Genomic DNA, 26,703 nt, shown 5'->3' on the forward strand with positions numbered 1-26,703 from the left:
AACCCAACTCTGACAACTCGCCACGATTTGTTGTTTTTACGAATAGACCATTGGTTGTTGTTGAAGTGGGGCAATTCATGTTACTGAGCAGAGCTGGCTGGACGTATTCAACAGAGCTCGCTGGAGACAATTGTCTCACGGGGTTTGTTGTTGAATGGTTCTTCTACTGAAATAACTACTAGTAGTAGTAGTTAGTCCAGAGGACCACGTTGCCAAACGACGCAAACGTTCGCAGCTCGTTGTTGGTGGATCAAATGTGCTGACCGCTCGTCGTGGCCACCAATAAGGTATTGGGCGTTGAAGGGTTAATATGCCCAAGCGAATGAAATAATTATTCGCTTGAGTAGGCTACGCATCAGCTACATATTATGTTGAGTTGCCCCTAGACCAGAGAGGCTCGATGCCCAAAGGCGGGTGTGATTTGTTGTACAGCGCTCAGTTGTCGTCGCGGGACTTGTCAAAATTTTGTATTCAACACTGTTTGAGCCTTGGAGCGAACGTTTAAACGAGCAGCGTCGTGCAACAGAGATCGTCTTGACGATAGTCCTTCATCGCTCCAGGGACGCGTGGACGCACTCGTGACCCGCACGGTTATACAAACCTAATCGTTGGCGACGACCCTGGCCACGGCGCTGGTGCACAGTGGTACAGCGTCTAACATTCCCACGCCACCGGCCTCGCTGGATGGGCCTCCTGTGACGTCTGCAACACGACCCAAATTGCCTTCTGGACCAGCTGCTCCCATCACTGTACCGATTGTGCCATACATCATTTGGCATGGCCAGTGCCACCTGCCTCTTCTGGGGCTGCGGCAACGCCGCCGAGCCAGCGGCCACGAAATGCACGTTCCACAAGTACCGGCGAAAGTGCGTGGTCGACGACTGCTTCAACCAGGTCTACGCGCGCCTCCGCTGCGTGAGCCACGGCGGCAAGAAGCTCTGCAAGCACCCGCAGTGCGAAACCCCGGCGCGCCGCGGCTGCTTTTGCTCCAAACACACGCTCAAGGTCACGCGCCCGGCCCTTCCAAAGTCCCCGTGCGCTGTCGAGGGTTGTGGCTTGCGGAAGCGCGTCGGCGGCTACTGCTGGCGCCATCGCAATCGCGTTGCACCGCCCGCGTCGTTTGCCGACCTCGACGACGACACGCAAGTGCTCGACGACCTCCCGCAGCTTTTCGAGTGGCTTCAAGTCGAGTTTGCTACGGCTTGACACTGTGTACAACCATTAAACTATGCTATTTGAGTCCGTTCGAGTTATAGGAGTAGGCCACACAGTGTTTTAAGTCGCTGGGCAACTAACCAGCATCACGCACGAGTCCTTTTTCTTGGCGAAGGCGACTGCGCGTTATGGGGCCGGCCACGCTACCGCGGGGGACACCCTCGGGGGACATGGACGTCACGGCTGTGGAAGGCAGGTGTGGAGAACGCGTCATGGTGCCAGCCACGGCAGTCTTCTTCGGGGTGGACGACACTGTGGTTGAAAGCAACATGGGGCTGATCTGCACGTCGGTGAGCCGGCGGACGACCCACGCTTCAACGCCCGTCGACGTCCACCGGCGCGCGAGACAGAAGTGCGACGCCATCTCGCGCGGATCCACCGGGTACAAATGTGCCTTGCCTTGCTCGTAGGCTATCGCAATGTAGATGCGGCACTCAGCTTCGGTGAGGCGCTGCATGGCTCCCGAGTCCAAATTGCACATCTGGAGAAGAAATGCACCAGACCGCTTGACAGGACACGACTGAGGCAACGGGAGACCGCCTTGTCCCACACACCAGATAAGATCTGGTTCGGTCCATTCTCGTACAGACCCACAAGTGCCAATGTGGTCTACCAGAGCAAGAAGCTGTTTGAATCCCAACGGCGGGAACTCGATGGAAAGATTTGTGTCGGTTAGAAGAAACGTCGCTTAGGAGAGGACGCACATAGTATACTATTTCAAGCACGTAAAATGGTGTGCGTAGTGTGCAACGGCTTCGTTCAACAAGGTGATGGCGGACGACGCCGACGCGTGGGCCGCCGACCGGCGCCAGTGCCAGCGGTACGCATTCTTCAGCTGCGCGGCCGGCGCCGTCGCCTTGGCCTCTACGTACGAGCGCTGCTTGAGCGCCCACTGCGGCAGCCTCGAGGCCATCGTCGAGCTCGCGGCCAAGTCCAAGCCCAGCGTCCTTGCGCTCCTCAACGTGTACATGCTGTGCCTCTACGCGGTCTTCCATGCAGCCTCGCCGATGGTCTTTGGCGGCGTTCGCCTCGCCGAAGTTGGCCGCGTCCGCGAGCACATGCTCCAGTTCCTCGTCCTGCGCTGCATCCTGCTCCTCAACACGCTCGGCAGCGTCGGTTTCCCGACAATGCTTCGCCTCGTGGGCTGGATGTCAATGCTCACGCTACTACACGCAACGCTGACGCTCCTGCGTCTGCGACTGAGCTACGTACGTAGTCGAAGCTACCGATGTATCACGAGCTCAAGCATGGTCTAGGCGGGATTGCCCGATCACGCTGCCGGTACCATCCTCGCCGTGGCCCTCGTGCTGCTTCTCGGACTCCTAGCAACGTCCTGGCTTGTGTTTTCTGCTGCGTCCTCGGTGTTGTGTCTGCTGACGTGCACCGAGGCGCTCTTAGCACTCGTCAAGTGGGCACACACGGTGCTGCTCGTGCTCGGCCCGCGCCTCGAGCGCGATCTGCTGCTGCTCCAGGCGCAGTTTATACTGGACGTGGCGCACCTTATTGGCTTGCTCGCACAGTACATGGGGGTCCTCTCCCTCGGCGGTTTTCGCGTTTCCTTTCTGGACTTTGTGCTCGTGATGAACGTCAAGCGGACGCTGAGCAAAGCCCAAGGCCGACTGGCCGCGTACTACGACTACACGGCGATCCTTGCAGAGCTCTCGACAGCGTACGACAGCAATACTGCTCCTATAAGAGCGTATATTGGATTGCAATAGGCTGCCCGACGTCGCCTGCAGCCGCACCGACGAGCATGGCGAGGCCTTCGTCTGCGCCATTTGTCTCGCTCCCTTGGGCGTGGCCAAGCAGCTCGAGTGCGGCCACTGCTTCCACCTCGGGTGCCTACGACAGTGCTTTCAGGTAGGCGCATTTCCATAGTTGGTGCTGGGGCGAATGAGGTTGGCTCAGGAACAAATGCGCCTCGAGAAGCCGTGGCAGTGTGCGCTGTGTCGCAAGCTCGTGTCCCGGGCCCACCCGACGCCGTGGCGGGCGCACCGAAGGCATGACATGGGCGACGATGTCATCACATCCCTCTTTTCGTTTGGTACGAGTGCCATGATGTTAGTTTCTGCGACTTAAGCTGGTGTTACGAACTAGGGAATGATGATAATGGCCCGCCCGGAGCGACGTAAATTCCATTGTAATCTATTGAATATATATATACATTGTGTACCCTTTGCCTGTGTCTCGCAGGACGTAGCGGTGTCACTGCTCACTCCCGAGGACGGACGCTGCTCGTCTCGGTGGTAAAGCTCAAGTCGAATGAAACCTGGTCAGGGTACTTCAAGCACGCTCCGCGCGCCACGTCATACAATGTTAGTTGCTATGTCTAAAAACACCGCTCTTACGCTGCCTCGCAGTGCCTAGTACGCTTGGGAAGCTCGTCACCGCCTCACTCAATCGACAACAAAACAGCTCTATCCATTTTCTATCGTGTACCTTGCGTCATACTGTGCTTCTTCGCTTCTTGGTAGCGCGACAGGCGAGTATGACGGTAAAGTGACGTGCAAATAGCCAATTTCGTGACCAGCTTGACCAGCAGTTTTATCCGGTCGACCGGATATAGCTTCGGACCGGCAGCCACCGAAACCACTAAGAGGACGATGGCCGACGTGATCCGTGACGGCGATACCGTCGTGTGCTACACGAGCGATGACCGCGTCTTCTTCCAGGAGGTCTCGCCCAAGATGTACGCGCTTCGCTGCTGGCCATGGCGCTCACCTCGCCGGCGTAGGACGCTGCGCATTGGCAAGGCCACCGTGACGCTCAAGTCGGCGATCGGCCACCCGTATGGCACGATCTTTGAAGAGAGCGAGAAGGCGCTGGTGCCAGTCACAGGCGGTACGCATCTTGCGCCATGCGGCTTCTTGACGATGACCATCATAGGCCTCTTCCCGGACCCGGTCGCGCCCGAGGTCGGCGATTTCCAGGTCCCGACCAACGACAACCGCCACTACACCGACACGAACGACTCGCAAAAGCTGAGCAACGTGCAGATCGCTGAGCTGCGCGCGTCGGGCGTCAACGGGTCGGAGCTCATCGCGAAGCTCGTCGAGAACTCGGACACGTGGGACACGAAGACGGATTTTTCAAAGCAAAAGTACCTCAAGAAGAAGCAGCAAAAGTACATGCCACGCATTCAGATGGTGCGCTGCACGGCCATGAGCCTCACGGAAGTCTACCACGTGCGCCAGCCCTTCAAGATCCTCAACCTGCGCGCCGACACGCTCGGGCAGCTCCTCCAGTACGGCAACGTCTACGCCGGCGCGCAGGTGCTCGTCGTCGACACGTGCATGGGCCTCGCCACGGGCGCGATCGCAGAGCGCATGCTGGGTACGTGACCTCTCGCTCGTCGCCGCCTTGCTGCACAATATGCTCTTAGGCCATGGCCGTATCCTGGCGGGCTTTGAAGGCCAGCAGATGGCGGCCGATACACTGCGCCGCTTCAACTTTGGTACTGAACGGGTATGGAAGGAGTGGGTAGCTCACGCGATGCTAGAACCGGCGGTGAACGACAGCATCATCCCGTTCCCGCTGGGCTACGTCGGGCTCTTGAGCAAGGATGAAGCAGACCTGGCGCCGCCGCCAAAGTCTCAAGCCGAGATGGACTCAACCCAAGAAGAGATCGAAGCGCGCCAGCGCGAAGTCGCCGAGCGCGTTGCCCTCTATACGCCGGAAGAACAGGCCAAGTACCTCGCGAAGAAGGAAGCGCGCACCAAGGCGCGTCAGACCAAGACGCGCCGGACGCCGGCCGAAGTGCGGACGTTGCTGCGGACGCCGTCCGACAGCTTGATCATTGCGTCGCACTACGACCCGCTCGCGATGCTGCAGTCGCTGCTGCCGCTCCTCGGCCTCTCCAAGCCGTTTGTCGTTTACTCCGAGTACCTCGAGCCGCTCACGACCGCGTTCGACGCGCTCCAGCGCATGGATTCCATCGTCAACTTGCAGCTCAACGACACATGGACGCGCGAGTACCAGGTTCGTCCAGCATCTTTGTGTTGAGTGACAAACGTATGTACAGGTGCTGCCGGGCCGAACGCACCCGGAGATGACCATGAGCGCGGGCAGCGGGTACATTCTCTCGGGCATCAAGGTCGAGTCGTCGCCACCGCCGGCGTCGCACGCTACGCTCAAGTCGGTCCCGCGCCGGACCAACAAAAAGCCCCGTGCGGTTTAAGCTACATACACCAATGTCCTTCATCCACCCCTGTTTTTTCACCAAATAATTGTTTTTGAATAAAAAAAAACGCTCCCCAAGAAATCGAACGGAGCTCGACCACTCCGCCTCGTGGACAGCCAGCGTTTGGATGAAGGCAAGATGTCGACAAGCACTTCCATCGCCCTCAACGAAGCATGGGGATTCTGCCCTGCGGACGGTACCCTAACCCTTTACGTACCCTAGCCCTAGCAGGTGACGGTCGTCGTTGAAGGTTAAAATGGGTCTCCTCTTTTGTCTATCTAATATTCTCAATATTGTCTACTGGGTCAGGCGCGGCTCGGTCGTCTTGGGTATCCTTCGAATCGAGATAAGCTTGGCGTGGGTCTCGTGGTACGAGCTGCACAGCGGTCGCGCGCGGCGCAGCTTGGGGTCCATGCTCAGTAGCTTCTCGATTGAGAGCTTGGCAAAGTGGGGTAGCACCAGTGCTGGGTTCAAACCCGGCTTCTCGTATGCGTCGAGGACCACTGCGCAGCCATACACCTCGTGCGTCCTTGGATCTTGAAGCGGCGCGGTGGCACAAAACTGAAAGACGCCGGACGAGTAGTTGACGCAGCAGATGCGGCCGGCGAGGACCGCGCGGCTGCAGAGGAGGCGAAAGGCTTCGCCCATGACGAACGCGCCAAGACCCTGCTGCGTGAGCACCGTGAGCGGCGCGCCTTCCGTGTAGAGCACGAGCGCGCCAAAGGCACAGTCCATGGCGTCGCACATGCTCGCGCAGATGCCAGCGAGCGAGTCGACGGTGCTTGACGGCGCCTTGAGCTGCACGCTGCGGAGCTTGGGCACGCCATGAATCGGCGACAGCATCGGGTGCGTCGACGCCAGCGGAAACGACTTGACGACGGGCGGCGGTGGTGGCAGCGTCACGTCCGACTCGGTCGACCGCGGAAGGCTAAAGAGCGACCTTCGCGTGGACGGGACGCCGCGCGAGAGCGCTTCATCCTGCGGCGCGCTGTCGACGCACCACATGCACGCGAGCGTCAGCGCTGTGCCAGCGAGCGGGACGCGGACGTAGCGCTCTTGGAGGCACTTGTAGCAGTAGATCTCGCCGCACTAGACAAAGGTAAGAGGCACGATGCACGAGACATTGGGCGTACGACGCGGCAGTGGTGCTTGCGGCGGAAGAGGCGGAACTTCTTGACGCAGGCGTTGCACCGGTCCGAGTGCGCGTCTGGCTTCCAGCCCGAGACGGGCACGCCTTGCAGGACATCGATCCCGCGCAGCGCGTCGGCTTGGTCGGCAACGTACTTGGTCATACCTCCTTCGCTAGTGGCTCGACAACAACGCGTGATGGTTCAGGTAGCGGACGTACACAAATGGCATGTGCCATGCTTCTGGCAACCCAGTTGGTCTGACGCGCTGGACTCTCTACCGAGGGAGCCTAATTTTTGGTGCTGAGAAAGGCCGAGTGCCCACTTTGCACTTGGCGATTGTATGGAAAACGCAGTGTCATGGGACACAGCAGACGGCGCCGCGGACGTCACCCTCTGCCACGAGCGAGCTCACACCGCGTCCGAGAGCTTGGATGGGTGCGCGCAGCCACCTGGAGCTGCGCGTCTCCGGCGCAGCCGAGGCCACGACGGTGCAATCGCGCCGCCAAGGAAGCAGAGTAGCTGGCGCTATTGGGTAACTTTTCCGCTGGCGCAGTGACGTCGGTCGGAAGGGGCGGGAAAGATCAAGTCACGACCACTGTACGCATGACGATGGAGTGGATTCATGAAGTTAGCTGCCGCGGTACGTCGAGTACCCGAACGGGTTGATGAGCAGCGGGACGTGGTAGTGGCCGCCGATCTCGGTGACGCGGAAGACAATGGTCACGCTGGGGTAGAAGAACTCGGCGACGTTGGTTTGCTCAAAGTATGCCTGCGTGTAGAACGTAATGCGGCAGGTGCCAACGACGTCCTGGCCGGGCGTCGTGAGGCCAGGCACGCGTCCGTCGGCGTTGGTGACGCCAGCGCCGATCTGTGCCCAGACGCCCGGCGCCGTCTCGCGCTCGAGCGCGACGCGCATGTCGGCAGCGGGGCGCCCGCGGGACGTGTCCAAGACGTGCGAGGTTACGGGCGCGGTCGCAGGCATCACGTGCTGGGCGATGACCTCGAGTCGGTTCATCCTATCCGGATGGTGATCGGACCAGATTCGCGATCTTCCGCCCAATACTGGCGTGCTGGCGTCCAGCCACGTTAGCTGGCTGCGAGCGACGGCCAGGATGAGCCAAGAGAGCCACGGTGCAGGCACAGGCGTCTATCATTCATTGGCACTGCGCGTCGAATCGAGTGGCGTGGTGCTGGTCCGCTCGAGTGGCCGGGTCTTCGACCGTATATTTGCTGAAATACACCGTCTTTTCGTAAAATCGACGGTACATTGCGACTGTGCATAATGAATGAGCTGCGGGTCCTCAAGAGAAGCGGCTGCGTCGTGTGGCAGCGCTCGTACCGTCCTATATATTCCGTGCGCGAGTCGCCTCCGACGCGACCGGCCCGTAGCGCTGTCGAGAGCTTACGATTGCGGTAAGCTGCATGCTGCCGAAATTAGCTGGTTCAGGTGGCAGTTGTCGCGAAGTTGCGCGCGGCATATGCCGAATCTTGCGGGCCCCGGGGTGCGATTGGTGGAGTTGCAACGGTGCAAACTGGTGCCAACCCGAATGGAGACGGCCTACGCCAAGATCGCGGGCGTCGCAGCCGCGCCGGCGCTCCGCGTCTCCGAGGCCAAGGCGCCGGACGAGGTCATGGAGGTTGCGCCGTTCACTTCTGTAGCTGGCGACGAGGCCATCTACACCAACGCGGGCGGTCCGATCTGGGCCATGGACTGGCTCGTGGAAGGTGTCGGGCCCGCGTACTTGGCGCTGGGCGTGCACCCGACGAACGCAGACGGTAGCGTCTCGGACCACACGTACGACCAAAAGTATAGCGGCGAGAACGTCATCCAGGTGTGGAGCATGCCCAAGCAGCATCCCGAGACGATGGCATGGACGGTCGGGTTGCGCCATGACGGCGGCTTTGCCTGGGACGTGCAGTGGAACAAGCACCGCGAGCACCTCCCGAGCGAGTGGCAGTCGGGCGTCGGGCTCCTCGCGGCTGCGCTCGCCGACGGGCGCATCGTACTCTACCACGTGCCAAAGAACACGACCGAACCGATCTTGGACCTGGCGCCGTTCTGCAGCACAACACGAGACCATAGCGTGACGCTGGCGCTGCGCTGGAGCCTCGTGAACCCGTTCCAGTTTCTCAGCGGCGCCTGCGACGGTACGCGCTCCGACTCGAGTTCCGGCGAGACTGATGTCTTACGGCGTAGGCTCGATCCAGCTGTGGAGCATTGCTGACGCGCCGACGCTGACACCGCTTCGCCGCTTTGACGCAGGTACGTTGACGGCGCATTTAACGAGGCTCATCTCGATTCTCTAGTCGACACGGTGTGCAAGCTGCCCAGCCTTGGGTGGGGCGCGGGCTGGGTCGCGGTCCGCGACATTGCGTGGTGTCCATACGACCCATATATCTTTGCGACCGTCGGCAACGTACGTGCACGGCCAATCAATCTATGGGACGAGTGTGACCATGTAGGACTCGATGCTGCGGATCTGGGACGTCCGCGAGCCGCGCGCGTGCATTCGCGCGCACCGCCTGCAAGGGCTGACATGGGCGCTCTCGGTACAGTGGTCGTCCAACTGCTTGCTCCAAGTCTCGGGCGACCAAGGCTGCGTGCTCTCCTTCCATCTCTACGTACACAATCCCTAATCTCGTATCCTACTACCCCAACCCTAGTCGGGCACGTCCACCGCGGTCACGTGGCACCCGCAGGTCGACAGTCCCGTGTGGCAACTCGGCTACTCGGAGGTAGAGTTCCCTCATATGACGCGTTCGCACGAGCTGACTAGGAGCTGAACGAGCGCACCATCATTGCATCCTGCTGCGCGGCCGGCACGGTTCGCTATATCCTGGGCTTGGCCCCCCACGTGAAGCGCAAGCGCGTGCCCTCGGTGCAGCTCGCGCAATGGACGCGCCCGAGCGACGGCCATATCCATGTCGACTTCGCGCAGCGGCTTGCGCCCGAGCCCAACATGAGCACCAAGGTAGATGCTGTCGCATGCCTGTCTCACATGTCGTAGGAAAAACGAACGTTCCCGCATCGCGACGTGGCCATCCACCGCCTCGCCTTTGGCCCGATCGCGTCGCACTGGCAGCACTCGCTGGTCTTTGGCGGCCACCGCGGGCTGCTCGTGTTGCGGCAGTATCCGCCGGATGCCTTTGGCAAGCCGAGCGCGTTCCGGCTTCACAAGCCCGTGCTCGGCCGGCCCCGGAAGCACCCGGCGACCGAGCGCAAGAAGACGGGGGTGCGCGGCCGTCCGCGCAAAGCCACGAAAGCGGTCGTCGACGATGACGACGACGATGCAAGCAAGGCGACCGTGTCGGAGGGAAGCGAGGACGAAGCGGCGTCGGGCACGAGCCAAAGTGAGCTGGACACGAGCGACATTGCCGACGACGACGACTCGGACGAGGATGCGGGCAAATCGAAAAAGGCGGGCAAAGCGCCCGTCGTGTCGGTGCCCAAGCGCGTGCTCGGGCGCCCGCGCAAGAAGGTCGTCAAGCCCCCAGCAGACGCTGACGACGACGATGGGGACGACGAGCAAATCGCACCTGTCGTGGCGGCTGCCAAGCCGACCAAGGCGGCGAAGAAGGCAAAACCCACCAAGTCCAAAGCCATCGCGTCCGAGTCTGCTGTCGTGTTGAAGCCACCGACGATCCTCGCCAAGAAGCCGAGAGGCCGGCCCCGCAAGGTGGTGTCCGCGGCGACGGCAACGACGGCAGTGGCGACAACGACGACACCCAAGGGCAAAGGCAAGAGGCCGGCCGTACGCAAGCCCGACGCTGAGACACCGCCGATCAAGACGGAGCGGCAGCGGTCGCTCCTGGACTTTTTCGAGACGCCAACGAAACCGGCTGCAGCGGCGGCCGGCGCACCAGACTCTGTCGTCGTTCACAAGAAGCGCGGTCGACCGCGCAAGATCGTCATGCCCGAGCCAGCGCCACCTGCGACGGCTGCCGACAAGAATGTAGCTACCGCACCCGCCGACGAGGGTGTAGGTGCAGCAGCCACCAACGAGGGTGTAGGTGCAGCAGCCACCGGCGTCGCAGTGGCGGAGACAACGCACTCGTTCTTGATGCTACAGCCATCGGACGCCGCGATGCCCAAGCGTCGTGGCCGCCCACCCAAGCACGACGTGACCGAGCCCGTCGTCAAGCTTCCCCGCGGACGTCCGCGCAAGAACCCGATCGAAGACGAGATGCCCAAGCGCCCTCGCGGACGACCGCCGAAGCGCCCCGCACCGGTGCTGACGGGAAAGGACGACGGCGCGTCGACAGACACTGCGACGCCGGCGCCGTCGCCCACCCAAGCATCGGCTGCCACCGAGGCACCGACGCAACCGTCGACTGTCGTAGCAACCGAGCCGCGCACCAAGAAACCGCCCGCTGCCAAGAAGCCACCGATGCGTCGCCCAGATGACGACGAGACGCCGATCAAGCAAGAGCCGATGACACGACGAAGCCGCATGCGCGGCGATGACGCGCCGGACCTCGAGGCCCCCGTGGCGTGGGTCAAGGGCAGCGTCGTGCACGTGTTGCCGCGGACGTGGGCCGGCATGAACAAGCTCGGTGGCACGGGTCGTATCACGAGCCTCAACGACGGTACGCACATATATTGTCTATTCTTGAGCTAAGGATGGCGTAGATGGCTCGGTGAACGTCAAGTACGTCCTTGGCGGCCAAGACAAGAACGTACGGAAGGAGTTCATCACGTCCACCGCCGCCGCCGCCGCGCCACCGGACGATGCCAACAAGCGGCGGCGCCTCGACTAACCCCAAATGCCACCTTGATGTGCTCTGTCTTGCTAACTTCTGCAGACTGCCACGTGGCAGCGTGTCGAGCCAGAGACAACGCCGTGTCGTCGGTAAAGCCACGAGGTCGAGACGCGGACTGCCTGCGTCCTGATTCCAACGATTACGAGATCCGGCAGCTCGGTGCTCGGTGCTCAGTGCTCGGTAGAAGGCGGCTGCTGTAGAGTGGCTGCTGCAGAGGAGCAAGAAGTATACACTAGGATCAATGGTCCAGATACGCATATCCTCTCTCTCGACCGGCGACTGCAGTACGATCGGCCGCGCGGCTGCGGCACCCGGCGTGAGTAATGCTGTCGCGTGTCACCGCCAGCGCCATTTTGCGATTTCCGACAACATGGAGTGGATCTACCTGCTCATCTTGCTGCCGCTGCTCGACTATATCCCGAGCTGCTGCTACGCGAGGCGCTTTGCGCTCATCGCGCCCAAAGGCGACGCGGCGACGACGGGCCGCGCCAACGTAGCGCGCGTCGTGCACCAGGGCGAGCGCCTGGAGACCAAGTTGGCGTACCACCTCATCCCGCTCGTGCTCGCGCTCGTGAGTCTCCAGCTCTGCAGCATCTACGCGCTTCCCCTTCCGCTCTACGTCCTTGGCGGCCTCGGTCTTCTCATGGTCGTTCTCGTCGCGCAGTGCATTCGGCTTGCGATCGCGTTGCGCGTGCTGCAGGACGAACAAGACCAGTGGGAAGCGTGGATTGAGCGCGAACTCTCGCCCTACTACACGAGCTAAAATATACTTTTTTCATATATATATATCTGTCGATAGTCGACCCCGTTGCGATAGTTCAACCTGCACACATTGCACTATACACGCAGCGGACACCTTGAGACTACATGCAGTCTGCTTGTTGTTGGAGCTTGAGTGGATTATGGAATGCGCCAGCGTGAGGCCGCTGCTCGGGTCGACGAGCCCAGCACCCGGCGACGAGCGTGCGAGTGGCGAAGCCAGCGGCGCAGATGGGGCACTAGGGTTATATGTGGCTAAATATGGCATGTACCATTTTTAACAGATCGGTCGACTGCGCCCGCTGTGGACCTCGAACGCCAACGTGGCATAGCGCGTCGTGCTCTCTGAAGCGTGTACTATTGGCCCTTCAAGTACCAGCGATTTCATTTGGAATGTCGTGTTGGCCATCCGACCGGCGCTGTGTCGTGGCAGTGGCCACACGCAGTGCCTGCGATTGGATGAAATGATTTACCAATATAGCCAATCGAAACAATTCGAGTCTTATATTATTACATACAAACATCGAGTAAAATTTGCCCATAGTGATTTCATGTTGCGAGCTTCTTTGGCGCACGTGCTGCGACGTCAATTTGCACTTTGGTAGTGGCATGGTGGCTTGGCTCAATTTAGAAACACAAGTAGTAGGTTATTAGGTTACGTTATTAGATTACGGTTGATATACTAATGAATGTGTTTAGTTGGTAGCTTCGGAGGCCTTGACACGGCGGCGGTAGAGCTCGACGAGCGGAAGCATCAAGATGGCCAGGCCGAGCGAGATGCTGTAAATGACGCGCCATGGACCGAGGCCACCGTGGGCGGCTTCGACAAGCGGAATCTCAAGGAGCGCGATAATGGCGGCCGCCGTGTTGACTGCACCAATGATCTTGCCCATGTTGACCGAGCCAAAGGTCGCCGCACCGCAGGCTGCGACGTTCGAGTAGAACATTGCGCGGAAGGCCGTGAAGAGGACGAAGCTCACGACCTGCAGAGTGAGAACCGGGATCAGCGACACAATGTGATAGCCAATGCAAAGCGCAGTCGTGAGGCCCATGGACGCCGGGAGACCGAAGCGGCCGACGACCCAGTCGATGACCGGGATGAAGATAAAGCCGGCGGGGAGGATCCAGCCAAACGCCTTGGTGTAAACCTTGCTCGTATCGTCGTAGTTCTACACCACTCATCATGAGCACCGATTCAAAAGATGCAAAGAATGACATACCGCGAGCGTTTGGTTGACAGTACCGAAGTAGTAGGACGACTGGAGGTTGTGCACGGCCGTAAACGTGAGGAGGAAGCGGAACTCAAACGACTTGAGCTGCGTGAAGAGCGGCGACTCGGAGAGCGGCTTGTCTTCTTGGAGCGCGTTGTACGACGGGCTCAGGGCGGCCTCCGGGTCGCTGTTGTCCGAGACACTGTCGATCGTGCCTTCGAGGACCTTGTTTTGGCGCTCAATGATGCACCAGAGCGCGACGAGCGAGAAGTACACTACGAATGCGACGCCGGCGTAGAAATAGAGCAGCGACTGGCGGGAGAAGCCACCCGACTTGTGAATTGCGTAGAGCACGGACGGCATGACCGCGCTGCCGTCAAAGAGGCAGCAGACACCCGCGATGATGGCCGTCTGCCACCGCAGGAGCACAAAACCGGCGCGGTACGAGGCGAGGAGCGTCGCGCTGCCCGACATGCCGAGAAGACCGTAGCCGTAGACAAAAGCATCAAAGGTGGCCGAGTCACTGACCGCCATGAGGAGGTAGCCCGCGACCGCAAAGATGCCAGCAACCAGCGTCATCCACATGGGGCCGACCTTGTCGAGCACGATGCCGGTCGGGAGCGAGCAGAACGAGAGGAGGAACTGGGCAACGCCGTAGATAAGGCTGAGCTTGGCGTCCTGGTCGGCGCAGCGGCCGGTGGAAGGGTTGATTGTCTCGGGCGTGCAGCGCTCGGCGTATTGGTTCTCTTCCTGGAGCATGAGCAGCATCGAGGCCCAGCCAAAGATGAAGCCGGCAAAGAGGAGGTTGGAAAGCCACACGAGGAGGACGAGCGTCCACGAGAGCACCTCGCTACGCGTGTAGCCGCCGGGCTTTTCAATGTCGATCGACTGGGAGGACCGGCGAACTGTTGCAAGGGTCATTCGACGCGGTGAAAATGAAAAATGAAAAAGGTGGCTCGGAGAGCTCCCGAGACAGCCGTGCAAGTGTACCCATGTGTCCGCGATTCGTTGCACCAGATGTTGTCGATGCTACGTTCGGCGGCGCGGACTGTGGACCAACGCTCGGCGTGTAGCAGGCGCGGATTCTGACAGAGCAGCGCCGAGTCAAAATGAAAGGACCAGCGCACTTGCGAAGGGTCGAGGTACCTCGCTATAGTGTGTTGAGGCGGCGTCGAAGAGGCCGAAAATGGGGCCTGCGACGAGCCTTGGAGAAAAGGCGCCAAGTCTGTGACAAATCTATGCACCCGGGGCGCCCCGGATTCGTTGAATGTGCCGGATGCCAAGTTGAAGTATGCGGACTGGCTCGGCCCGTGGCGGTCGAGCCCCGTCCATTCGCCAGCGTGCGTGCCTTGGTTGCTGCTCGGTGTCGGTGACGTCCCAGCGCCTGTCGCGGGGGCCAATCCAAGTTGGCGTGGGTGGGAGCGTGGCTGCTGCAACCTCGCACCGCGTTCCATCGCTCGTATCTTTTTCGAAGTTTCCAGCGTCCACTGCGATCACCTCGAGAGGACCATCGTTGTCTCTCGCCCGTTCATGGTAGTCTCTTGACCGCCCTAATATTTCCAGCAATAGGCCACGCGCTATTTCCCTTTGCCCGACGGAAGGAGCCACGACCTTGCAAGAAGCATGTACCCATAACGGTACGAGCGACGAGGATTGCGTGTTGGCCTTCTGCACCGAGCACCCAGGTAGTGTGGCTATCGTTGATGTTGAAGGAGACAATGTGCTCCCTTGCAACAGATTTACGGTGCGTATTCCATCTTGTACGCGCGCTTCGCTGCTCACGCTGGGAGCTGTATTTCACGGAGACAACGGTCCTTGACCGAGACTACCAGTCGCGAGCTTGTCGATCGCAATGCAGCGCAATTTTGCATCGGGATGAGATCTTTGGGCATGGTTTTGATCTCTACTTGTAGTGAATCGCTAGCACGAATAAACAAAGCAGCAACAGAAGGGCGGTAATGTTGGTGTCGGGTGCAAGCGCGTGCAAAAATATGGGATTTGTCAGCGGCGGGATTTGAACCCGCGAGTGCGAACACACTAGAACTTGAGTCTAGCACCTTGGACCGCTCGGTCACACTGACATTTCTTGATATTAGCACATTTGCAATCAAACCATACAGTTGCTGTGACAAAATACGGAATTCTAACACAAACAGGCTCCATATCGGATTTGTTTTAATAAAGAAGCTTCAAATCACGTTTATAACAGCTTCTAGTCGACAAATTCTATCAATAAAATCGATATGGAGCCTGTTTGTGTTAGAATTCCGTATTTTGTCACAGCAACTGTATGGTTTGATCACAAATGTGCTAATATCAAGAAATGTCAGTGTGACCGAGCGGTCCAAGGTGCTAGACTCAAGTTCTAGTGTGTTCGCACTCGCGGGTTCAAATCCCGCCGCTGACAAATCACATATTTTTGCACGCGCTTGCACCCGACACCAACATTACCGCCCTTCTGTTGCTGCTTTGTTTATTCGTGCACCCTGGACTCTGTGGTAAGCCATCGTCTTCGGTGTAAGATAATTGTTCCACAACGCCCGACTTGACATATACTTCTACTAAGTCTCAACTATCGACTCGTATCAACTTTGAGGCGCACAATATCCATACGAAACTTCCAAAAGTCTCCACTCGTGAGGCTGGCGCCGGTTTTGAACGACTCGCGAGTCTTCTCTGCAATGTTTAGTGCATCGAGTCGCCTGCCGACATCGTCTCGCTACTTCACGCGCTATGGACTCGCTATACGCCGGCGCTCGACGCGCTGCGCATGCTCTTGACAGCAATACAAAACCAAGATCTACACGAAATGTCCATCTGGCCTCGGCCGAGGCCGCGATTCCGTTTGTTGCAACTGCCATGCCCGCCTTCCCTGGTCCCTGCATCGACTGCGATTCGGTGAGCGTCCGCTGGCTGGCACCGCAAGATAGCGTGGAGCGTCTCGTGTCTTTGCTCAACACCTCTTAACTCACAACACTCGCGCTTTGCGGCGACGGCAACGAGCTCCTCGCGTGTTCCCACGGCGCAGACCTTCTCCTCCCTGGAGCATGGGTTGTATGGCGCTGTACGGACCTGCGCTCCACCCACGGGGCATCGACGCCAAGCTTCGCTGCGTGAGCTTTGCTCATTCGGACGTGGATGCTTGCATTTAGACACGAAATTCAACTGGATCGCAAGCGCCAAGCCGCTCGACTCGATCGCGTGGGTGCAGTGCGCTGGTGTCGCAGAGTACTTGGGCGATGTTGGTCGAGCTCTCCAGCGCTGGGTTCGAAACGGAGCAAAAGCTCTCACGTACGCGCACTCCGAAGCGACTTTGCAGGACATGGACGCTCTGGCCTCCTGCACGAACGTGAGGTTGTCCTGTGTTTGGAGCAGCCAAGTGGGCTCGCCTGCGAACACTGGCGACCACGTAACGAAGGGCTTGCGTAAGCAACCTTATGAATGAGCCACACGGACCAAGCGAGTCGTCGACGACAAGTAAAAGTGACTGTCAAATCGAAGTGATTCGTAAAATGTTTTCCTGGCTCTGCTGGGTTGCCGATCATGGTGTCAAAGGGCTACCCCAACCCTCCCGTACTCCTATCTGACACGCAAAAAGATGTCTTGACAGACTGTGATTAGACTGTCTTGGCATAGAACCGACGGCGGTACACAAGGATGACGGGCACCAGCGCGACGGCGAGGCCGAGCGAGACCGCGTACAGAACGTTCCAGCCCGTTTCGCTCGTGTTGGCCGACGTCGCAGCGGGGATTTCAAGCAGCGCGACGATGGCCGACGACGAGTAGACGGTGCCGAGGATCTTGCCCATGTTGGCGTGGCCAAAGGTCGTCGCGCCGCACGTGGCCACGTTGGCGTAAAAGAGCGCGCGGAAGGCCGTAAAGAGCACAAAGGTGACGACTTGAAGCGGGAGCGAGTGGATCATGGCGAGAACGTGGTACCCGATGCTGAGGAGTGTCGTCGAGAGCATCGAGACGGGGAGGCCAAACCGGTCGACGAGCGTGTCGATGACAGGAATAAAGACGAAGCCCGCGGGGAGGATCCACCCGAACGCTTTGATGTACACCTCGTCGACGTCGTTGTAATTCTACGAAAATCGATAAAAATCCTCAAAAATCACAAGATGCGTACGACGAGCGTTCGGTTGACCGTGCCAAAGTAGAAGGACGACTGGAGGTTGTGCACGGCGGCAAACAGCAGCAAGTACCGAAACTCGAACGACTTGAGCTGCGTCTGGAGCGGCGCGGCCGTCAGCGGCACCGTCTATCGCACGTGACTTTCATTTGATTTCTGTGCAGATTTCGCACCTCGTCCATGGCTTCGTACTGTAGACTCGACGGCGCGTCGGCTTGTACCGGTGCTTCTTCGTCGATGGCAGCGGTGGTATGGCGACCATGGAGCCACCAGAGACCGACGAGGAGCATGTACACCGCCGCTGTCAGGATCGCGTACACCAACAGCAGCGACTGGCGCGACACCGTTAGCGAAGACTGCATCGTGTGCAGGAGCGACGGCATGACCGCCGACGCGTCAAAGAGGCAGTTGATGCCGGCAAATATCGCAGTTTGCCACTGAAGAATCACAAACCCGGCGCGAAGTGACGTGAGCAGCGTCGCGCTGCCGGCGATCGCAATGAGCACGTAGCCATAGACAAAGGCATCAAACTCCACCGAGTCGCTGAGCGCCATCAGGACAAAGCCGGTCGTCGAGAGGACGCCAGCGACGAGGCTCATCCACATGGGGCCGACCTTGTCGAGCGCAATGCCCGATGGGAGCGAGCTAAACGTGAGAGTAAACTGGGCGACGCCGTAGATAAGGCTGAGCTTGGCGTCCTGGTCGGCGCAGCGGCCGGTCGTTGGGTTGATCGTCTCGGGCGTGCAGCGCTCGGCGTACTGGTTCTCTTCCTGCAGCAGGAGCAGCATCGAGGCCCAGCCATAGATGAAGCCGGCAAAGAGGAGGTTGGATGCAAGCACAGTCAGCACGAGCGCCCACGAGGCACAGCGCTAGCCACACAGCATGAGCGTCGGCGATGATCGGTGGGATCGTACCGCCGGGATAACGTCGGCCATCGGAGAGACGGGAAATTGACGAGTGCCTGCGCTGGTCCCCAAGAGTGGCAACCACCCATGGTACAGTATGATGACAGGCTCGGTGCCCATCATCATACGTGCAATAGATCGCGCGCGTGATACGCACTGCAGCCATCTGCCAGCAACACTAGCGCATGACTGCGGTCAATCGCAGCGAGTTCGCTCTCCAATGCCTAAACCAGGGGCACCACCGACGCGATCACGAGCGCAACCAAGCGTGCGCCATGCGACACGGATGCCATGGGTACATATGGTGTTACCACCGAAGGCGTTTGTTCCAACAGCAACCACGTTTCTGAGCCGGTGGTTGTGTTGATGGAGCTGTTAATGGCCCTTGGCCTCGCTGCTTCAAGACACTCTGCCTCGGGGACTCGCCTTCGCTAGCCTCGACTTGACCGCGGCAGTGGTTGACATTACGCTGACGTGACCTCCAATGGTCTACGGCTCGAATTAGGGTTCGGGATGGTGGCGTGAACTGGCAGGGCGGGTTACATCTCTTTTTTGACCAGGATACCTTGATAGCTACCTTGATACTAGCTTTTGTTCAAGGTTGGTTTCATGAGGAAGCGGTGGGTCGTTGCCCATGCCTTCTTCGCCGAGAGGGCAACGGCGTCCCGTGCTGCCTACAAGAGAGCTACCGGAAGCGATCACGGCACGATCTAGCTAGGCTATTTCGTTGCACTACGTAATGATTTATCGACGCTTTGTTCTGGACATGCTCATATATGCCTGGTTTCATCGATCGATCGACCATTGCAATAATACCGTTGTGAGCCAGCTTGGAGGTCCTATGACGTGGCTTCGTACGGCGACGACTGGACCCCAGCGTTGAGGTCCGGCCCGTTCGTTTGCTAACTTGAGTCCGAAGCTCCTTCGCTGCTGCTGCCGGGCAGAGCGACACGGGAATTCCTGTGGCGAAGGTCATCGAAGCTCTATCACTGTGTCGCGTGCCCATCGTTGCCTTTTGACTGACGCCTTGCACTGGAGCGGCCTGCAGTCCGGCGCCAAGCTGCCTGTCCGCGTTGAAGTTGCAGATCCGGAAAACCATATCCGGATACAACCAGTGGGCTGCACAGGATTGTGTGCAGGATCGAGGCGCTGGCGCCTGGCGCACCGCTGGCACAGGCTCGCTCCAGACAAGCACCACGAGATACCCGACCCGAGGTGCACAGTCTTGCGGCGTAGACGGCTTCTTGACGCGATCGGGAAGAAGGCTACTCGTACCTCGTATCGCAGACCTGGTCGCAGAGAACAAGTCGCGTTGTCTCCGACGCGGAGTGGGACTTGAAGCACGCGGGCCAAAATTCGCCACTTGCCAAGATCATCGATGCCGAACCATACATCTCGCCTCAGCGCCGAGCTGCTCGAGCTCGTTGCTACGCACGTACCCAGCGCTGTCGACCTCCTCGCGCTGCTGGCAGCGCTGCCGACCGATCTCTTGACGCCGCCGCTACAGAGCTTGCGCGAGCTTGCGACACATGTCGAGCCTACGTCGCTCTGGCCGACGCTGGTTTTGCCGCACGACGCGACGCCACACGTGGCCGCTTTGATCGAGTCGATCCTGCGCGTCCTTCCAGCTGTGGCGGTGGCCGCGCCGTCGACCTCGATCCGCTCGCTCTCGCTGCTGCCGTCGACACGCGTGCATCTGCTGGCGCTGGCCTCACCTGCAGCCTACGCTGTGGCCATGACAGAGTGGCGCGACCACATCACGTCTGTGACCATTCACCTGGAGCACGAGAATGAGGCGACGCGCTGGACGGGCGACGCGGTGCGGACGTGGTGCCAGCAGCTGACGAAGCTGCCACGGCTGACCTCGCTGCGCCTGCACTGGGCGCTCGACGCGGCAGACGACCTTTTCGACGCGCCCGCCGTCCTCCTTGATGCGATTACCGCGTCGTCGCTCACGGACGTCTCGCTAACGTTCGAGAGCTGGTTTACGTGGGATATGGCCATGAGCAAGGTGTTTGCAGCATGGCTGGACGCTGCGTCTGTCACCAACATCGCGCTCACAAACCTCTTCTTGCCGCAGCAGAGCCCCGAGGCGCGTCTTCTCTGCGACAGCCTACTGCTTGCGCCGTCCTTGCAGTCTATTGCGCTACATGGCGGCAACATGACCGAGTCTTTTTTGCAGTCGCAGCACCGACTCGGGCTTCACGTCTCGGCGCTGGCGCTGGATGGCTGCACGCACGAACTGCTTCCAAACTTGGCCACCAAGATCAACGACTCGCGTCTGAGCGACCTTGCGCTGGGCTTTCACCGACCCTGTGCCACCTACGTCGGGCTGCCGCGCGTTGTATCGGCGGTGCTAAGCGCGGTGCGCACTTTCTTGTGGTCGTCGCACGCGCACGACGGACATTCGCTCGAGGCGGCGCTCTCTCAGACCATTTCACGCCTCCCGCACCTGCAGCGCTTGTGCTTGAAAGGCCTCGCCTCTGCCTCGATGCCGCTACCAGCTCTTTAGCAATCCTGATAGATAACTTAAGTTGCATTCTCTACGTCAACTTCTTGCTGCTCTTCAACCATTCGATTCACCCCCGTTTTGGTCTCGTTCTCGACTACCTCAGAAGAGAGGCGACCATATCGCTACCAGCTGCACTGTGCTGTCTGAACGTAGATCAGCTATACTCTGTCAGAGCTGCCTTTGTCGCGCTCTGTGGACTTGAACACGGGCCTTAGACACCTCGACACTGACCACGACCTGTGAAGGGTTAGGGTAGGGCAAGGGTTTGACCGCGTTCGATGCAGACAACATATATTTATCTAGTTTGTAAATCAGCCTTCTTACTACTGCGACGTTCCTTTGGCGTGGCGGCGGTAGACTTCTGTGCACGGCAAGAGAAGGACGCAGAGACCGAGCGCAGTGCCGTACATGGCGTACCAGCCCTCGTCGCTGGCGTTGGCGAGCGACGCAGCAGGCACCTCGAGCAGCGCCAAGAGGCCGCTGACCGCGTACGTGATGCCGATGACCGTGCCCATGTGCATATGGCCAAAGACTTGGGCTGCAAACGCCGTGTTGTTGGCGTAGAAGAAGCCACGAAAGCCCACAAAGAGGACAAACGCCACGACCTGCGGCGGCAGCGACGGAATGAACGCGATGCCGTACGCCACCATGCAGAGAAAATTCGTCAGAAGCATGGAAGTGCCGAGGCCTTGGCGCTCGATGACGCTGTTGATGAGCGGAATGTAAATGAACCCGACGGGGAGGACCCAGCCGAACACTTTGGTGTACACGTGCGTCGCGTCGTCGTACTTCTACGCAGCAGTCGTCGGTGCATGAGGGCGACCGGTCGATGAGCGATCGTACCGCCAGCGTGCGGTTGATGCTGCCAAAGTAGAAGGCGTTGTGGAAGCTGTGAATGATCGTAAAGAGCAGAAGGTACCGGAACTCAAACGACCGCAGCTGAAACGAGAGCGGCGCAGAGGCCAGAATTGCCGCCTACGAGGCCATTGCAGGTAGTATTCCGATGAATAAGAGATACTATACCTCGACCGGCGCTTCGCCGTCGTCGTCATCCTGGAGCTCTTGGGCGGCAGCCATTGGCTCGGATCGATGCTTCCACCACAGGAACGTCCAGACGCTGTAGGTGACCGCGGCGAGGCAGGCGTACACGATAAGAAGCGTCCGACGAGACGCACCGGACGCGTCGTGGATCGCGTAGAGCACAGTCGGAAGGACAGCGCTGGCGTCAAAGGTGCAGTTGATGCCTGCGAGAATCACGGTCTGCCAGCTAGGCAGCACAAAGCCGGTTTGGAAGCCGACGAGGAGCGTCGCCATGCCGCCGAGCGCCGTGAGTATGTACGCGGGTAGGAACGCATCAAACTCGGAGGCGTTGCTGATGGCAAAGAGGAGGACGCCGAGCGTCGAGGCCACGCCGCCGCACGCCGTCAGCACCGTCGGCCCAAAGCGGTCGAGCAGCATGCCGATCGGGAGCGAGCTGATCGTGAACGTCACCTGCGCAGCGCCAAAGATGACATTGAGCCGGTTGTCTTGAGCAACGCATGTGTGCGTGACGCTGTCGATGACGCTGTCGACTGCGCAGAGCGACGCATACTGGTGCTCACCTTGGAGGAAAAGCAAGATGGAGGCCCAGCCGTAGATAAACCCGCCAAAGAGCAGGTTCGCCGCGACCGCGAGTGCCACGAGCGCCCATGCAACGCCGAGCCGAGGCGCCGCCTGCTACCATCCATGAGCGAAGGCGCGTAAGCGACTCCTACCTTGGCGTCGGCCACGAGGTCGTAGCCTGCCATCGTCGTCGCTTGGGGTGATGGGCTCATCAACGATCTGCCATGAAAGTCCGAAACGCCCCTCTTTCATTTGATATGGTATTCAAAATGGAAGGTCTGATGACGTGGCAGCGGCACAGAGTAGGACCGGTGTGCAATTTGAATGTCAGTGTTTCGTCGCTTGACGACGCATTGATCACGTACTGAGCGGTCCTGGCGCGGCAGTCGTAAGCGCGGCGACGGCTTCAGCTCGGTTCGCCCACAGGCGCAGATTTCGGTTGACTTTGTCGGCGGCTCCATCTGGCGCCGTAACGCAAGGCGCGTGTAGCACAGCGACGGTCGAGATCTCACCGATCCGACCAGGCGAACGCTCGCGAAGCAGGGGTGTACCCCTAGTTGTTGCCGACGTTAATAGCGCAGCGAGGCTCTTCCGGGCGAAGCGAAGCGGCGGCGAGTTGTGCCTTGTGGATGGGCGGCGATAGCGCGATCACGCGCCAGCAGTAAACATTCGGGCGACATGTCAAATTTTGAAAATGGGTTTGCGCTCATGACGCCCACGTGGTTGACGCCCACGAACTTGGTGCGCGCGTGTTGACGAACGCAACCAAGTCACGGCGGCGGCGTGGGCCAAACTTCAAAGTCGTGCACCTGGGATGCGCCTCGAGTGGCGCCATGCGTTAGCTGGCCAATCAAAATGGCGTATTTCATGTGAACTTGAAGCGCGCGCACTGCAAGATGGCGCCATCCCTCTCGAACCTTCCCAAAACGTTGCGGCTTGGTACAGTGCGGATATGCGCGTGGCGCCTCCTGTCGCGTAGGCTCGTGCGCCATCGAAAGCGAATGCGTTGGTCAGAGGCGACCTACACTACGAACCTGGAGTTCACTTTGCATTTGACCTTTTCGAGATGAAGTCCCTCGAGCTTGATATTACCGAGCGCTCGGCTCTTCTCGCGCGCGCGACGAGCGGCATCGACGAGCTAATTACGTGGGCGCAGGAGCCGTCGCGCAGCAAAATGTACCCCAAGTCGGCGACATGGACACACGAAGCATGTCGGTGCGAGCTCGACATGCACGACGTCGGCTCGCTCGACGACCTCGTGACGCTCTACCGCAGCGCCGACGACGCCGCCGCGGTCGCCGGCCACGTGCACGCGGACAAGGTCCAGACGTTCTCGAGCTTCAAGGCCGGCGGACTGCACGTCGCGCTGCAGTGGGGCATCTTCCAGGCGCCGTTCCCAATCATGCACGACCGCGACGCCACGTTCCTCGAGTGCTCCAAGAAGTTTACCGATCCGAGTGGCCGGCGCGGCTTTGCGCGCTTCATCACGTCGTGCGAGATGGGCTCGATGGGCGAAGGCTACGTGCGCGTCGACCTCCGGGCGTGGGGCGTCGTTCTTCTCGAGACGGCCGACCCCAACATTCTGCACGCCAGCACGCTCGTCGACGTCGACTGGAAAGGCCACGTCACGACGTGTACGGCCACGCGCATGACGTCGCGCCTCGCACAAAGCATCAAGCATCTTCCGTCGATCCTCCGCGCGTCCAAGAAAGATGCGCAGCACCGGTGTTCCATGTGCCGAAGCAAGCCGCGGATGTGCGACGCCCACTCCAAGCTCACGCCGTGCGAAAGCTGCGCCAAGCCGCTGTGCGACAACTGCCGCGGCATTAGCCAACGCCTCAGCGGCGCCACCGCGTGCCTCGTCTGCGTGTGCAAGGCCAGAGATGAGGCCATGACGCGGTCCACAGCCATCTCGGATGCGTCGACAGTCGAGTCGGAGCTGCGGTCGCCGACGGCGTGGGAGTGGTCAACCGAACCTGGCCCTGTCGACTTGGGCTACTTGTCCGAGTACCGATCGCGCCCGATCGCGCTGCGCACCAAGAAATAGCCGATAGTAAACTCATATTATAATAGGAATCACATAGTTGTAGTATATACGCCAGTGACTCCGGCAGGTCTCACCTGCAGCCGCCTTTTTGAAAGTATCAGGGTATCAAGTGGGAATCGTTGCATTCATCAACACGGACATCTCGGGTGGACTGGACCAATCAGGTGTGCGGTGCAGAGGCTTCAAGCTACACGCGAACTTGTTGCAATGCGTGGATCGACGGCTCGCACGACGGGCAGATCTTACTCGACTCTGCCGCTAAGAACTCGAATGTTGAAGTCCGTTTCTCTCACGATGCTCGCTCTGGACAAGCTCTAAATGATGGCGTGCGGAATGCAGCTGAAGGAGCTTTGAGGTAGCCAGTGTGTTGTGTGTTGCATGCGCCAACAAAGATTCGCAAATAGCTGGTCTAATCTCGCAGCTGCCTTCGCGTGAGATATTCGATCGACCAGACGACGGGAAACGCGCAATATCGGTCGTGCTGGAACTTTGACGGAGCCTTGGGGCTGGAGAAGAGCAGGGTACAACAAAGTAATGTCGTAGAGAGGTTATATTTACAACAACGTGTAGATGCCCACTGGGGGCCAATTGTACCAGTAGCCCATGCCAAGCTCTTCGGACAAGCGCCTGTCGTTCCAACGCAGACGCATCTCTCGCCCAAATATCCTAAAAAGTTGGACGTCATCACGCTGTCTCTTAGTGCCCATCGGCAGCTTGGTCATTTATACTGCTGTACGGTACGCCACTCGTCGGTCGTAGGCTGTAATAGCCCAGTTGATCGTGGAACTTCCTTCCATCTCGCAGCAGCGATGAGAATTGCTCTCTCCCTGGACTAATCCGCGCCCGTGATCACTGCCCGGTGATCAGACTGTGATCACCCTGAGCAAGGTCCAAAGGCCATCATCACAAAGGGCAAGGTCATGGGTGCCGGCACAAATAACAACTTAATAAAAAGAACTAGGGTACTATACCAGAATGTAAGCCCTGTCCTTTCTTCGTAGCTCTCCTTAAAATGTACGAATCACAGCAAATACGTGCGGGGTGACGCGTGCAAGGACCAATTTCAACGCGTGTACGTGACTTGCTTCCAAGACGCACGCAAGTCAAACCTCGCGCACTCGTAATCGATGGGCTGTGTAGTACACGGCGAATTGTACGAATCGCCCTATAGAGCCAGTGCCCAGTCCGTCGACCGCTCAGGTGTGGCCCGTCGTCCTACTCTGGCGTTGCGACATATGCAAATTTGGCATGTTATGTTGCAAGTCGCAGGCTGTTTCAACCTGTTCACTTTGGTTTTTGCCAGCAAGTACACACTTTGATACCTACAATGACGAACGCGACGATGTTTCCGATGGACCCGGTCGATCGGGCTGCTGTGACAGCCATGGCCACGGACGGCCTCACGCACCTCATTCGGTGGGCGCAGCAGACGCCCGAGGGCAAGCTCCTCCCCAAGACTGCGACCTGGACGTACGAGGCGTGCCGACATATGGTCAACGTGGCCGGCGTCGGCTCTCTTGACGACATCATCCGCGTGTACGAAGAGCCGATGGACGGCAGCAGCCTTCACTTCGACAAGTCGCGGCTCCTGCTCTCACTACAGAAGACACCGGCGATGCGGCTCTCATTGCGCTGGGGGCTCTTCCGCGCGCCACTGCCGTTCATGCGCGACCGCTGCGCCACGTACCTCGAGTGCTCCAAGACGTTTGTCGATGCGCACGGCCGGCGCGGATACGCCCGGTACATTCGGTCGCACCCGACGACGGCGGCGCACACCACCTACGTCTCGGCCGACGTCCGGTCGTGGGGCGTCGTTGTCATCGAGACGGCCGAGCCCGGTGTCTTCCAAGCCAGCAGCACAGTCGACATTGACTGGAAAGGCACGATCTCGTCCGCGATCGCGACGCGCATGACTTCCAAGCGCGCGCAGAGCGTTGCCCGCCTCGGCGCTGTCGTCCGCGCCATGTTGCACAAGTCGCCGGCCCGCTGCAGCACCTGCAACGAAAAGCCGCGCAAGGTCGACAGCCAACTGGCGCTGTGCCCGTCGACCAAGAAGCTTGTGTGCAGCACCTGCCGAGTCAAGGCGACCAGCCTCGGCCAGATCAGCCTCGCCAGCGACAAGGTCCGTCGCCGCGTGGGTCCTCTGCGTGCGATCGAAGCACGCCCCGCCAACTCAATTCGACTATGCTCTCGCACCGGAACGAGCGCCGTCTAAGACGTCGATTCCCTTATTTATTTATGCCATTAGT

General features: G+C 59.5%; 14 protein-coding genes and 2 non-coding genes across 17 annotated transcripts; 9 read left to right on the top strand and 7 right to left on the bottom strand.

Annotated features, from left to right (window-relative positions):
• The first annotated feature begins 742 nt into the window (after window positions 1–742).
• SDRG_06132 (hypothetical protein) lies at window positions 743–1,243 on the top strand. Its single transcript, XM_008611897.1, has one exon. The coding sequence runs from the start codon at window positions 778–780 to the stop codon at window positions 1,204–1,206; it is 429 nt and encodes a 142-aa protein (XP_008610119.1). The 5' UTR covers window positions 743–777; the 3' UTR covers window positions 1,207–1,243.
• Window positions 1,244–1,291: 48 nt separating this feature from the next.
• Window positions 1,292–1,696, bottom strand: SDRG_06133 (hypothetical protein; the record flags this gene model as incomplete). Its single annotated transcript, XM_008611898.1, has 1 exon — window positions 1,292–1,696. One exon carries the CDS (start codon window positions 1,694–1,696, stop codon window positions 1,292–1,294), a length of 405 nt encoding a protein of 134 aa, XP_008610120.1.
• Window positions 1,697–1,965: 269 nt separating this feature from the next.
• SDRG_06134 (hypothetical protein) lies at window positions 1,966–3,392 on the top strand. Its single transcript, XM_008611899.1, has 5 exons — window positions 1,966–2,423; window positions 2,472–2,884; window positions 2,934–3,075; window positions 3,124–3,259; window positions 3,313–3,392. Exons 1-5 carry the CDS (start codon window positions 1,986–1,988, stop codon window positions 3,345–3,347), a joined length of 1,164 nt encoding a protein of 387 aa, XP_008610121.1. The 5' UTR covers window positions 1,966–1,985; the 3' UTR covers window positions 3,348–3,392.
• A 392-nt stretch (window positions 3,393–3,784) lies between these two features.
• Window positions 3,785–5,494, top strand: SDRG_06135 (hypothetical protein). The gene is made up of 6 exons (XM_008611900.1): window positions 3,785–3,904; window positions 3,950–4,056; window positions 4,102–4,548; window positions 4,598–4,669; window positions 4,715–5,193; window positions 5,237–5,494. Exons 1-6 carry the CDS (start codon window positions 3,819–3,821, stop codon window positions 5,390–5,392), a joined length of 1,347 nt encoding a protein of 448 aa, XP_008610122.1. The 5' UTR covers window positions 3,785–3,818; the 3' UTR covers window positions 5,393–5,494.
• A 55-nt stretch (window positions 5,495–5,549) lies between these two features.
• On the bottom strand, window positions 5,550–7,051 carry SDRG_06136 (hypothetical protein). Its single transcript, XM_008611901.1, has 2 exons — window positions 6,529–7,051; window positions 5,550–6,484 (listed from the first exon to the last, which is right to left on the bottom strand). The coding sequence occupies exons 1-2, from the start codon at window positions 6,685–6,687 to the stop codon at window positions 5,693–5,695; spliced, it is 951 nt and encodes a 316-aa protein (XP_008610123.1). The 5' UTR covers window positions 6,688–7,051; the 3' UTR covers window positions 5,550–5,692.
• Window positions 7,052–7,085: 34 nt separating this feature from the next.
• SDRG_06137 (hydroxyisourate hydrolase) lies at window positions 7,086–7,715 on the bottom strand. Its single transcript, XM_008611902.1, has one exon. The coding sequence runs from the start codon at window positions 7,538–7,540 to the stop codon at window positions 7,154–7,156; it is 387 nt and encodes a 128-aa protein (XP_008610124.1). The 5' UTR covers window positions 7,541–7,715; the 3' UTR covers window positions 7,086–7,153.
• A 357-nt stretch (window positions 7,716–8,072) lies between these two features.
• Window positions 8,073–11,283, top strand: SDRG_06138 (hypothetical protein; the record flags this gene model as incomplete). The annotated part of the gene is made up of 8 exons (XM_008611903.1): window positions 8,073–8,673; window positions 8,723–8,788; window positions 8,833–8,942; window positions 8,989–9,147; window positions 9,190–9,261; window positions 9,303–9,497; window positions 9,534–11,112; window positions 11,156–11,283. The coding sequence occupies 8 exons, from the start codon at window positions 8,073–8,075 to the stop codon at window positions 11,281–11,283; spliced, it is 2,910 nt and encodes a 969-aa protein (XP_008610125.1).
• A 373-nt stretch (window positions 11,284–11,656) lies between these two features.
• On the top strand, window positions 11,657–12,049 carry SDRG_06139 (hypothetical protein; the record flags this gene model as incomplete). Its single annotated transcript, XM_008611904.1, has 1 exon — window positions 11,657–12,049. The coding sequence occupies one exon, from the start codon at window positions 11,657–11,659 to the stop codon at window positions 12,047–12,049; it is 393 nt and encodes a 130-aa protein (XP_008610126.1).
• Window positions 12,050–12,740: 691 nt separating this feature from the next.
• On the bottom strand, window positions 12,741–14,177 carry SDRG_06140 (hypothetical protein; the record flags this gene model as incomplete). The annotated part of the gene is made up of 2 exons (XM_008611905.1): window positions 12,741–13,214; window positions 13,266–14,177. 2 exons carry the CDS (start codon window positions 14,175–14,177, stop codon window positions 12,741–12,743), a joined length of 1,386 nt encoding a protein of 461 aa, XP_008610127.1.
• A 1,078-nt stretch (window positions 14,178–15,255) lies between these two features.
• Window positions 15,256–15,337, bottom strand: SDRG_06141. Its single transcript has one exon. It is a non-coding gene; the product is annotated as a tRNA-Leu (tRNA).
• Window positions 15,338–15,581: 244 nt separating this feature from the next.
• On the top strand, window positions 15,582–15,663 carry SDRG_06142. Its single transcript has one exon. It is a non-coding gene; the product is annotated as a tRNA-Leu (tRNA).
• A 1,210-nt stretch (window positions 15,664–16,873) lies between these two features.
• On the bottom strand, window positions 16,874–18,323 carry SDRG_06143 (hypothetical protein; the record flags this gene model as incomplete). The annotated part of the gene is made up of 4 exons (XM_008611906.1): window positions 16,874–17,341; window positions 17,386–17,517; window positions 17,562–18,257; window positions 18,303–18,323. The coding sequence occupies 4 exons, from the start codon at window positions 18,321–18,323 to the stop codon at window positions 16,874–16,876; spliced, it is 1,317 nt and encodes a 438-aa protein (XP_008610128.1).
• A 1,081-nt stretch (window positions 18,324–19,404) lies between these two features.
• On the top strand, window positions 19,405–20,845 carry SDRG_06144 (hypothetical protein). Its single transcript, XM_008611907.1, has one exon. The coding sequence runs from the start codon at window positions 19,672–19,674 to the stop codon at window positions 20,803–20,805; it is 1,134 nt and encodes a 377-aa protein (XP_008610129.1). The 5' UTR covers window positions 19,405–19,671; the 3' UTR covers window positions 20,806–20,845.
• Window positions 20,846–21,079: 234 nt separating this feature from the next.
• Window positions 21,080–23,082, bottom strand: SDRG_06145. Of its 2 annotated transcripts, none has more exons than XM_008611908.1 (4): window positions 22,560–23,082; window positions 21,829–22,518; window positions 21,649–21,780; window positions 21,080–21,596 (listed from the first exon to the last, which is right to left on the bottom strand). In XM_008611908.1, the coding sequence occupies exons 1-4, from the start codon at window positions 22,617–22,619 to the stop codon at window positions 21,129–21,131; spliced, it is 1,350 nt and encodes a 449-aa protein (XP_008610130.1). In that variant the 5' UTR covers window positions 22,620–23,082; the 3' UTR covers window positions 21,080–21,128. The 2 variants fall into 2 exon arrangements, with proteins under 2 accessions (XP_008610130.1, XP_008610131.1); XM_008611909.1 differs by having other exon boundaries at window positions 21,829–22,521.
• Window positions 23,083–23,338: 256 nt separating this feature from the next.
• Window positions 23,339–24,519, top strand: SDRG_06146 (hypothetical protein). The gene has a single exon (XM_008611910.1). The coding sequence runs from the start codon at window positions 23,474–23,476 to the stop codon at window positions 24,452–24,454; it is 981 nt and encodes a 326-aa protein (XP_008610132.1). The 5' UTR covers window positions 23,339–23,473; the 3' UTR covers window positions 24,455–24,519.
• A 1,236-nt stretch (window positions 24,520–25,755) lies between these two features.
• On the top strand, window positions 25,756–26,703 carry SDRG_06147 (hypothetical protein). Its single transcript, XM_008611911.1, has one exon. It carries the CDS (start codon window positions 25,782–25,784, stop codon window positions 26,667–26,669), a length of 888 nt encoding a protein of 295 aa, XP_008610133.1. The 5' UTR covers window positions 25,756–25,781; the 3' UTR covers window positions 26,670–26,703.

This window comes from Saprolegnia diclina (genome assembly GCF_000281045.1).
Source record: "Saprolegnia diclina VS20 unplaced genomic scaffold supercont1.16, whole genome shotgun sequence".
NCBI classification, from domain to species: domain Eukaryota; phylum Oomycota; class Saprolegniomycetes; order Saprolegniales; family Saprolegniaceae; genus Saprolegnia; species Saprolegnia diclina.

Excerpts from the sequence above, each read along its gene's own strand:
- SDRG_06147 (XM_008611911.1), top strand. The coding sequence starts at position 25,782 with ATGACGAACGCGACGATGTTTCCGATGGACCCGGTCGATCGGGCTGCT.
- SDRG_06134 (XM_008611899.1), top strand. The coding sequence starts at position 1,986 with ATGGCGGACGACGCCGACGCGTGGGCCGCCGACCGGCGCCAGTGCCAG. Across the intron at positions 2,424-2,471 it reads TGCGTCTGCGACTGAGCTAC|GCGGGATTGCCCGATCACGC; the intron begins GTACGTAGTCGA and ends AGCATGGTCTAG. Across the intron at positions 3,076-3,123 it reads GCCTACGACAGTGCTTTCAG|GAACAAATGCGCCTCGAGAA; the intron begins GTAGGCGCATTT and ends AGGTTGGCTCAG.
- SDRG_06144 (XM_008611907.1), top strand. The coding sequence starts at position 19,672 with ATGCCGAACCATACATCTCGCCTCAGCGCCGAGCTGCTCGAGCTCGTT.
- SDRG_06145 (XM_008611909.1), bottom strand. The coding sequence starts at position 22,619 with ATGAGCCCATCACCCCAAGCGACGACGATGGCAGGCTACGACCTCGTG. Across the intron at positions 22,522-22,559 it reads ACCTCGTGGCCGACGCCAAG|CAGGCGGCGCCTCGGCTCGG; the intron begins GTAGGAGTCGCT and ends CATGGATGGTAG. Across the intron at positions 21,597-21,648 it reads GCATCAACCGCACGCTGGCG|AAGTACGACGACGCGACGCA; the intron begins GTACGATCGCTC and ends ACTGCTGCGTAG.
- SDRG_06132 (XM_008611897.1), top strand. The coding sequence starts at position 778 with ATGGCCAGTGCCACCTGCCTCTTCTGGGGCTGCGGCAACGCCGCCGAG.
- SDRG_06137 (XM_008611902.1), bottom strand. The coding sequence starts at position 7,540 with ATGAACCGACTCGAGGTCATCGCCCAGCACGTGATGCCTGCGACCGCG.
- SDRG_06146 (XM_008611910.1), top strand. The coding sequence starts at position 23,474 with ATGAAGTCCCTCGAGCTTGATATTACCGAGCGCTCGGCTCTTCTCGCG.
- SDRG_06135 (XM_008611900.1), top strand. The coding sequence starts at position 3,819 with ATGGCCGACGTGATCCGTGACGGCGATACCGTCGTGTGCTACACGAGC. Across the intron at positions 4,057-4,101 it reads GCTGGTGCCAGTCACAGGCG|GCCTCTTCCCGGACCCGGTC; the intron begins GTACGCATCTTG and ends TGACCATCATAG. Across the intron at positions 5,194-5,236 it reads CATGGACGCGCGAGTACCAG|GTGCTGCCGGGCCGAACGCA; the intron begins GTTCGTCCAGCA and ends ACGTATGTACAG.
- SDRG_06136 (XM_008611901.1), bottom strand. The coding sequence starts at position 6,687 with ATGACCAAGTACGTTGCCGACCAAGCCGACGCGCTGCGCGGGATCGAT. Across the intron at positions 6,485-6,528 it reads GCAAGCACCACTGCCGCGTC|TGCGGCGAGATCTACTGCTA; the intron begins GTACGCCCAATG and ends ACCTTTGTCTAG.